The sequence below is a fragment of the Manihot esculenta genome, chromosome 14 (genome assembly GCF_001659605.2).
Source record: "Manihot esculenta cultivar AM560-2 chromosome 14, M.esculenta_v8, whole genome shotgun sequence".
Lineage (NCBI taxonomy): Eukaryota > Viridiplantae > Streptophyta > Magnoliopsida > Malpighiales > Euphorbiaceae > Manihot > Manihot esculenta.
This window is the reverse complement of record NC_035174.2, coordinates 27,582,075-27,592,320: the sequence shown is the minus strand read 5'-3', so window position 1 is coordinate 27,592,320 and position 10,246 is coordinate 27,582,075. Positions and strand designations below refer to the sequence as shown.

At 33.7% G+C, this 10,246-nt stretch overlaps 2 protein-coding genes across 3 annotated transcripts; one reads left to right on the top strand and one right to left on the bottom strand.

The window, feature by feature from the left end:
* Nucleotides 1–227: 227 nt before the first annotated feature.
* On the top strand, nt 228–4,832 carry LOC110600210 (beta-glucosidase 44). The gene is made up of 11 exons (XM_021737003.2): nt 228–543; nt 1,428–1,486; nt 2,733–2,808; nt 2,910–2,981; nt 3,092–3,179; nt 3,275–3,527; nt 3,613–3,728; nt 3,805–4,022; nt 4,134–4,165; nt 4,262–4,364; nt 4,455–4,832. Exons 1-11 carry the CDS (start codon nt 309–311, stop codon nt 4,730–4,732), a joined length of 1,530 nt encoding a protein of 509 aa, XP_021592695.1. The 5' UTR covers nt 228–308; the 3' UTR covers nt 4,733–4,832.
* Nucleotides 4,833–5,637: 805 nt separating this feature from the next.
* LOC110600209 (exonuclease 1) lies at nt 5,638–9,956 on the bottom strand. 2 transcript variants are annotated; one of them, XM_021737002.2, is made up of 12 exons: nt 9,779–9,956; nt 9,657–9,693; nt 9,375–9,549; nt 9,150–9,228; nt 8,689–8,733; nt 8,356–8,505; nt 8,110–8,224; nt 7,713–7,813; nt 7,145–7,242; nt 6,935–7,027; nt 6,489–6,661; nt 5,638–6,246 (listed from the first exon to the last, which is right to left on the bottom strand). In XM_021737002.2, exons 1-12 carry the CDS (start codon nt 9,854–9,856, stop codon nt 5,774–5,776), a joined length of 1,617 nt encoding a protein of 538 aa, XP_021592694.1. In that variant the 5' UTR covers nt 9,857–9,956; the 3' UTR covers nt 5,638–5,773. The 2 variants fall into 2 exon arrangements, with proteins under 2 accessions (XP_021592694.1, XP_043806492.1); XM_043950557.1 differs by having other exon boundaries at nt 9,834–9,950.
* Between the last annotated feature and the right edge of the window lie 290 nt (nt 9,957–10,246).

Sequence of the window (10,246 nt, the reverse complement as noted above, 5' to 3'; positions counted from 1 at the left end):
GTTATATTATTTTTATTAATTAAAAAAATAATTTAAAATTTAGACTAATTAGTAATTTTTTTAATTTATACGGAATGAGATAAAATGTCCAGCACGTACATAGGTCATGATGTGGCGCCAACCCACGTTAGATAATTTCCTTCCAAGGAGATTTTCCAGGGCAGCGTGTAAAAATAATTTATCCTAATTTCTGATTAATGTCTATAAATAAGCCAGCTTGCTCGCTTACTCTCTGCACTCACTCTTCAGTTCACCCATTTTTCTAATCTCTCTCTCTCTCTCTCTCTCTCCCTCTCTCTAATCTCTGTATGAAGATGAGAGAAAGCAGATTCCGATTGCCATTCTTGATATTGGCGGTTAGTTTACTTTGCGTGGCGGATGCAGCGACGGAGACGATACATTTTGACACTGGAGGACTGAGCCGAGAAAGTTTTCCGAAGAATTTCGTATTCGGAACGGCGACGTCGGCTTATCAAGTTGAAGGAATGGCGGATAAGGACGGTCGTGGACCTAGCATTTGGGATGAATTCGTTAAAATTCCTGGTAAATTAAATGATTACACTGTATATATTCATTTACATATGCACACACACTAAATTGTCAGCATTTATTTCTACTTTTGTAATTTCCTTTTTTGAAATTTAATCAAAATTTTAATTGTTTTACATTTATTTCTGTTTATTTCAGTAATACTAAAATCATTAAAAATGTATTACTTTTTGCGTAATAGATTTAGAATCTGTTTATTTAGCTGTTGAAAACTAATGTTAGGAATATATTTTTATAATATATTACTTTAAATATATTAATTTGACAGTATTAAAATTCAATTTAAAATTCAATTTAATATTGTATTAATAAAATGGATCAAATAATTTTTTTCAAACTTCTTAAATAATAATCAAAATTATTTTAGATATGTTTTTTATTGTTAACGAAATTTTACTGTATTTAAAATTACTTTGGAAAAAAAAAAGACGAACTTTAGCAAATTCTCAAGTACGTTTGGGTCACATACGTTCATTTAATATAAAATTGACATATCGTTTTAAAATTATAGTAAATTTTATTTAAAATAGCTTGTATATAAATATAATTTTTAATTAATTTAATAAATTAATTAATTTATATGCCCCAAAAAAAAAGCTGTAGTGGAGTTAAGAAACCACTTATCAAAAAAGATGTTGGTTGGTAAGAATCAGATTCTCAATCTAAGCAGACAGGACTCTAATGAACTGAACCAACCTTTATTGGTTAGACAATGTATTGTGTATACATATATATATATATATATATATTTTTTTTTTTTTTTCTTCTTTTAAAAAAAAATATTGTATATATACTTATGTAATAAAACCCATTTAACATAATAGTAAAATAAATAATAATTTCATATAACATGACATGTGATTGTCATGGTGGGTCAGGGATTATTGCCAATAATGCCACAGGAGAGGTGTCAGTGGACCAGTATCACCGCTACAAAGTATGTCCTTTTCTCTGTCTTCTTTTATTTTATTTTTATACATTTACCATTTTACAATTCCATGGTTCATGCACTAAAACCGAATTCATTACAATAGGATCCAAATTAATTAATCAAATTAGTCTCTCAATTATTAAATTTAATCGCATCAATTTGCAGTTAAGTAGCACTTCACTTTGATTACTGAAGTAAACCTAATTCGAACTGGACTGCAACCAAAATAACTATGATGAAAACTTACATAACACAAGTAAATCCGTAAATATGTATGTTGAATTTTTCATATCATTTAATGATGTGTTTCTCTACCATATAGTTAAGTTGTACTATGAACCTGTTAATCGGATTGGGATTTTCTATTATTAATTTTTTTTGAAAATAAGAATTTTAGAAATTGTTCTAATATCGAAGAAAACAAATAGAGAGAAATTCAATCAATAGTTAATATAATCATTCTTCTTATAGTATATGATATTTGAAAGAAATTTTGTTTGTGATGCAATATAGGAGACAAGAGGAATTATATTATCTGTACATTGAATCCAGTATGCATACATGGACTGGAGAATTTAAAAAGAGTATATGTTCAAGATTTGATCTATAATCTATCAAATGAAGACTAATTTATTAATCGAGTCAATTGTGAGTTAATCTCCCATGTCAATATTGAGTTTCCTTTCAGTGTCACTGCATAGATTTTTACCTGGATAGCAATATTCAGATTAGTGTTACTAGGATTCTCATACCACACAAAATGCAGATGCCTAAGTCACGATATTATTAAAGTTTAGGATTCTTTGTGACTAAATTCAATAAAGGAAAATTCTTATCCGCACTGTACAAACATCCAAGCTATAGTAAGCCAGCATTATATTTTTGTAAGTAGACCCACCATGATTTTAACATGCATTGCATTGGTGTATACACCAGGGTGCGGGTAGACTTTCCCTTCAATATCTATATATCCTAGCCATTTACTCTTTACTTACAATGTTGATGTTGGAGATAAGTTTTTGAGTCTCTAATGCCGTAATGTTGTTGTAACTAGAAGAGGAAAAAATAGCTCTAATCCTTAGTACAGGTGTTGATGGTTTGCCTTTGCTGAACCAGAGGTAAAAAAACTCACCAGCAATACCAAAAATGTTTTTGAAAATGGAGAAAAAAATTAAGTATTAATTATATGTGCTATAGACAGTAATGATAAATGATGGCTTTATCTATGGTTCACATTTCTCCAATGTTATAGGAAGATGTAGATATCATGGCAAATTTGAACTTTGATGCATACCGGTTCTCAATTTCATGGTCCAGAATATTCCCAAGTAATTCTTTTTTCCTTTCCGCTCTCTCCATCCTTTTTCAGTTACATATCTGCTAAAATGTTGGTTGGCCTGATCTAATTCTTGAATCACTGTTGATGCAGATGGAACTGGGGAAGTGAATTGGAAGGGTGTTGCATACTACAATAGATTGATTAACTACATGCTCAAAAAAGGTTAAGATTTTGAAAGAAAAAAAAAAGAAGCTTTAACAGTATTTAAATTTCCATCTCTAGATGTTTCACATCTACATGCTAAAGAGTGACATAATATCACATGTTTGTAGGTGTTACTCCATATGCAAATCTTTATCACTATGATCTTCCCCTGGCACTTGAGAAGAAGTATAATGGATTATTGAATCATCAAGTAGTGTAAGTACTTTATGAGAACGATTATTTCAATGTTATCTGTGTATTGAGCAACCATCTGTGATTATATTGAGAGTGAAATGTTTCCGATTCTGCAGGAATGACTTTGCTGACTTTGCGGACTTTTGTTTCAAGACCTTTGGGGATCGAGTAAAGAACTGGATGACATTCAACGAACCTAGAGTTGTAGCTGCACTTGGATATGATAATGGTTTTTTTGCTCCTGGAAGATGCTCCAAAGCATTTGGAAATTGCACAGTTGGCAATTCAGCAACCGAGCCTTACATTGCTGCTCATAATCTTATTTTATCTCATGCTGCTGCAGTTCAAAGATACCGTAATAAGTATCAGGTTAGCACCTCATCAGTTTGTTTTTAAATTCTATTCCTGGGAATCTGTAATAGATTGTGTTTACTGATACGTGAGTAAATTGCAGCAAAAGCAAAAGGGGAGGATAGGAATTCTCTTAGATTTTGTGTGGTATGAACCTCTTACCAGATCAAAAGCTGACAACCTTGCAGCTCAAAGAGCAAGAGACTTTCATGTCGGATGGTAAAATTTCTTCATGCCGTGAACTAAGGATTTCAGTCGCATGAACTGCAATAACATTGACTTTGGCATTGTGCAGGTTTCTTCATCCCATTGTCTATGGTGAGTATCCAAAAACTATACAGAATATTGTAGGTAACAGGCTACCAAAGTTCACTCAAGAAGAGGTTAAAATAGTGAAGGGCTCAATTGATTTTGTGGGTATCAACCAGTATACCACTTACTACATGTTTGATCCACATCAACCAAAACCAAAGTACTTGGGCTATCAGCAAGACTGGAATTGTGGATTTGCTTGTAAGAACACTCTCCCTCCCCCCTCCACACACACACAAAAAAAAAAAAAAAAAATTCTTTATGCATATTTTACTTTGCTCGCTAAGTGTGGTTTTCTTGTGAACTCTGCAGATGAAAAGAATGGAGTGTCAATTGGTCCAAGGGTAATTTGCTATAAATACATTGGTCTTCTACAATTAATAAATGCAAGACTCTCATGAGTTCAATTTCATACTATTTGATTGATTCAATATTTGTAGGCAAATTCTTATTGGCTTTACAATGTACCATGGGGCCTCTACAAGGCTTTGATATACATAAAAGAGCGCTATGGAAACCCAACAGTGATATTATCTGAAAATGGTATTCCTTAATACCTAACTTATCTTCTTTGTACTACTGAATCTCCATCAGGTTCTTATGTAGTTTGTTAACTGCTAAATCTTCATACAGGCATGGATGATCCGGGTAACGTAACACTTCCCAAGGGATTGCATGATACCACTAGGATCAACTTCTACAAAGGCTATTTGACTCAACTGAAGAAAGCAGTTGATGATGGAGCCAATGTGGTTGGATATTTTGCTTGGTCGTTGCTCGACAACTTCGAATGGAGATTAGGCTACACTTCAAGGTTTGGCATTGTCTATGTTGATTATAGCAACCTAAAGAGGTATCCCAAAATGTCTGCTTACTGGTTCAAGCAACTGCTCACGCGTAAAGAACATTAGCCGGTCTGTGTCTTTTGGAATTTAAGTTTGCTTAGAGAATAAGGTTTTGTTTTGAAGTAATTAATCCTTAATGAATTTGAATTTGACTGTTTAAGCCTCCCATGTTGTGTTGAGGTTAGTTTGTGGTATTAGTTGTTTCATAGTGCATATGTAGTCTACAGAACCTTTAATCTGTGCAGTTCAAAAAATCAAACCAAACCAAACGGTTCAAACTAAATAGACCAAATTTATGAGAAAGATAAATAAAACCAATTAAAAGATAGAACCAAACCATTTCAGTTCAAGTTGGTTCAGTTCTTTGATTTTTACAGAAACAAAATCAATGCTCAACACCAGCAATCAAACGCATTAACCAGAACAGATTTTACTGAACCATCAGTAGCAGCAATACAAAGCCCAGATTTCGAATTATAAGTTACTCTTATTATTAAATTTCTTACAGAAGTACTAAAGGTTGATATCAATTTTGCATGTAAGTTACTGGTTATTCTATTTTCTTATACTATTGGAGTACTTTACACAAAAAAAAAAATCTTCCGATAAAGATAAAACTAAATCAATGGATTTCTTTTATGTATTTGATTGGATATTTCCCATGTAATCCCAGAGTTAGTGATTTCTCCTAATAAATTGAACTTGAGTTAAATTTAATGACAAGGGACCAATTTGTTATATTTTTAAGACGAATCCATTCAAATTTTGATAACGATCAAGTGAAGAGGCAATGGCTCCTCTGTCCTCTCTACTCAACCTATATAAGAATTTGCCCTTCAAATCAAGCATAACGCACAAGCCACAGCTCAGTCTCATCCTTGTTGTCCCATTCTTGTATGTCATTGCTGCTTTTATATTGCATACGGTGGCCAACCTATTGGAGTTTTTTCAAGTAAATACCACTCCATCTCTAATTTCAAATATGTTCAGGTTTTTATTTTAATGTTTATTTTCCCTCTATGTTCCAGCACCTCAAAGAAAAGGATTATCTACAGAACTAAATGATTACCAAAACTGGATAATAAATTACATGTAGAGATTGAAAGATTACACACGAGAAAAGAAATTCAAGATAGTGTTCTGCTTGTTCTCTGCACTCCTGCTATTACTTCTCTTTGATTTGTCACTTTTAGCTCTGCTTCTCCCATCAGAAATCTTTCTGGGCTTGGAATTCACACTTTCCTGGGATTCCTTAGTAACATATAACACATCTGAATTTCCCACCTCTGTAATCCCTGAAGCTTGTTCATCAATGCTCTCTCTCTGATGCAAGTCAATCTCATTCTCATTTAATTTTCTTTTCTTGGAAAGATTATTGCTAAGATCATTTGGACTGCTATCAGGAGGTGAACACAGTATCATAAATGGGTTTTTAGGAATCTTCACTGAGATATCATCAGGCACCATTTTGTTTTCTGTTCTTGTATGAATTTCTTGTGGTAAAATTAGTTTCTGAAGTGCTAGAGCTTCATTTGTATACTTCCTTTCACTAACAGCTGTATCCTGCTTTGTCACTATTCCTGCAACCGTATGAAAACATGCAATTCTCATCAATGTTATGAACATTTCCCATACAATGCAAGTGAAAAATAGATATCATATAAAGACAGCTAGAAGTTTGAAGCATCTCAGACGAAGTTAGAAAGGAGTTGCAGATGTGCATTTCATCTGAACTTTCCCCAAAAAGATGCCACTATGAGAAAACTCTAGTAATTTGCATCTGTTTGCAATAACCCATGGGTTGATGGATTAAACAACTTGCCTGCAATATCTTTTTCTCCAGTTATATGCGAAGTGAATTCAGGCTTCCGGGGATTTTGCATAACAATGAGACCTAGATGACATTCAGAACTTGGAAAATAATCAAAGGCTTCCATGTTCATGGGATTCAATTTTCCCTCAGCAATTGCAGTTGCTACTGAAGGAGGAAGTTCTCTGATAAAATTAGTCGAGGCAAACAAATCATACTGACACACACCCACACCCCAAACGCAGGTTTATACCTTACTCATATTACCATGATTAGATACCACCAGACTGGCAACAAGCATAATATGTTTGAAGTATTTTTAAGGAACTGACATGAGAGTTTAAAAGCAAAAGTTGGTGATCCGTCCATGGAATATATGCTGAAACTAGATGTCACAGGTAGCTTTGCAATTGATGCTACAGACTTTTAGGAACCGACTAAGCACAGAAATAGGATACGGCCCCAAGAAATCAAGCTTCTCATCCAAAGAAGCTAAAAGATCTTGTGAAAGAGGTTTCATGTGTTTGAGTTTCTTGGTTTCGGCATCATATCTGCATACAACATTTAAAAAACAAAATCAGTAAGTAGATGCTTTTAAAATAAATTAATTTCACAGACTAAAACATAAGGTCAGAATATTATAAAACTTAATTTTACAATTTACGCACATTCTTGCATGCTGGAAAACTGCAAGAGCTTCTTTGAAAGACTTGCAATAATCTTCAGGCATTTGATTGCCCTTCTCCAACTTCAGAACTGATAAAACCTGTAAGCATGCCACCAATATTGGATTTGTTCATAAAATATGAATTTGCCATGCCACACCACTTAAAAGTTAAATAACATGACATGCAAGAAAGTTTCTTTGAGGAAGGAGAAACAGAAGTTTGCGCCTGCAAATTCAGATGAGATTGCAGCAGAAACTAAACTTGGCAAAATAGAAGTTTCCCATTATGTTGCTGCCTATCTATGTTGTGTTGTAAAATATCCATAATATTGCAGAAAGAACTAAGCGAAGACTTGGGAAAAGTTTTTTTTTTTTTTTCTAAATTCAGGTCAATTCTGAAGAAGGGATCAATCCTTTTGAGAATGAAATTGTCCAGAAAGCTATTACCCATTTACAGATCCTTAGAAAGCTTGGAGCATGTTTTCATATTTTTATCTACTTTATTCAGAATTTGAAAGTGGGATCAATGTTATGGTTATGTAGAAAAAAAAAAAAAAAAAGATGCTTACACGATCCAAGCTTCGATACTTTGAAACGTAGGAATGAGCCCTCACAATACCAATCCCAGGAACAGATGGAAGAAAATCACAACCAGCTAAAACACACATACCTGCAAGCATGTCCATAAATGAGCCAGTTCACAATCCAAACTTACAAATGCAACAGATTAATAGGGCATATGGCTCTCTATTACATCACATCACAAATGGAAATCTGATGGTGGATACTTCTTTATCATGGACTATAAAATCTTTGGTGAGATAAAGGATTTTCCCAGCAGGAAGCTAGTAGGAATATTATCTTCACAAAATATGTTTCTTCTCTTCTTGTTTAATCACATTTTCATTTTTGTTTTCAAGCTTTTGATAACACGACTCATTTTGTAAAATAGTCCAAGAAGCTCACCTGTAAACAATTCTCGACTAAAATATTGGAATGAAGGTTTGCAAGCCACAACATCAAACACCTTGTCTAAAACTATCTCTTCGCCATTGCCATACCGATCCATCTTAAAAATGGTCTGTTAGCAAACAAACAAATCAAGAGGAGGCAATACCAATAATGTGCATAATGAATAAAAGCAACCAAGAGTGATCAGGAGAGCAGTAGACCTCCATCTCGAACTAATCAAAGTTTCGCGGAGGTTCTTACAGCTTGGCAACCGTATGCCAATAGATCACTATCCTCTGTGATAACTGCTGCTATACCACCCTCTTCTGCTTCAAGACTTGATAAATATGCCAACTGTGCATCTGCTTCATATGGAGCTACTACAAATTCTACATTTTCTGATTTCAATATCTGAAAGATGACAAAAGGGCATAAGCACTGGTGGAAAATACATGACAAATTTGTGAGAAGTCTACATGAGACATAGCATAGCATGAAAAGTTAACGCTACAATAACATTAAACAGGTTATATATGAAGAACTTCTAGAGCTAAAAGTAACAGATAACAAGTGGATGTTGCAGCAATTAAGTACCTGAATCAGTTTACGTGCCATAACTGGGGTGATGCTCACTGCTCTCTACAAATTACAACAAAATACTAAATGTGAATTCATGACTGTTGTGATTGATGGAAAAGTAAACTACTGGTAGCCACAAGTAGAACCAGATTATATTAAAATTTTAAATAGACCACTTAAATGACTTGAGCAAGAGCTTTTTGGTGGCTAAAATCTAAACTTTCTTTACAATTTCCGGAATCAAATCAAACTAGACATAAAATTTTGAGAGTAAAAAGTCAGTAACAGTTGGGAGAAGAAATGAACTAAGACAAATATGTAGAAATTCAGGGGTGAAGGAAGAGAAACTGTCCCGTACAACAAATTCCATAGACTTCTGTTAGTAAAATTTTGATAAAAAAAGATATAATAATCAAATCCAAGACCAAAAATAAAAAACTAATGGACAGAACATCCAAAATGTGAAATTCCCATACCTGGAAGAGCTCACTAGCAGCATTAACATTCCCTTCCTTAAGCTTTTCCATGGCCAATGCACGATTAGATTCTCTTCTCCTAAGCAAGCCGAAAGAAACACCCACAAACAAATCTCAAATTCCCATCCCAAAAACCCAAATGGGTAATCAATGAAAAAATGCAGTTCAGAAATGTCGTAAATGAAATCCCTATAAAAAAGTGAAGGATGGATAAAAGATGGTGACCTCTGTCTCTCATGTTCAGTTGCAGCTTTACAAGGAATGCTTGCCCCATCAAAAACAACAACTGGCGTAATCTTATAGTGTCTAAGAAGATTGATTCTGTGCACGAAGTAGTCTAAATATCGCAGCTTTTTATCGCCATTTAAATCTAGACATATCTCCATACTACATGAATAAGCTGCAAACATTTTCCCAAGCCAAAAATAATAAAAAAAAAAACTCAAAAATATTTTCACCAAGAAAATTTTTATTAAAATAAAATTCTGAAAGATTAGGGGACGCTACCTCCTTTGTGAAGCCATGAGTACGCATCGATACCCACCTGTAAAAGTTTGTAAACTGAATCATGTAAGCAAAAATAGTAATAATAATAAATGAACAAACGGGACAAATCATTGATTTTTTACTCTTTTTCCAGCGTATTTCTTGATGTGAATGGGTTCAATGTAGGGTTTCATGAACCTGAGAAGATCTTTGATACCCATTTGCTGCTAGCTGCTGCTAATTCTTCTTCTCTCTCTCTTTGTTAGATATTCGGTATTTTGTCTGATAAACCAATTCTATAACGCTATTGAGATTGAGAGAGAAAATGGCGGGAATATTAGCAAATGTCAAAAAATGGAGGCAAAGAAGCGAAAATAAAAATTGACCACGTGAAAGGCACGTGTCTTTGGAATTTCCCCTTCTGCGAAATCTCCCGCGCTTTTTTTTTTTCACTTTTTAACATTTTACTCACGTGAATCCATCTACAAAAAAGTCAAAATTGATTTTCAAGGCCAAAATACATCAAGTATCCTTAACTCTTTACTTTTTATCTATTATACATTTAAGATCCAAGTAAAATTAAGATATCCTAACACTTAATATTAATTATT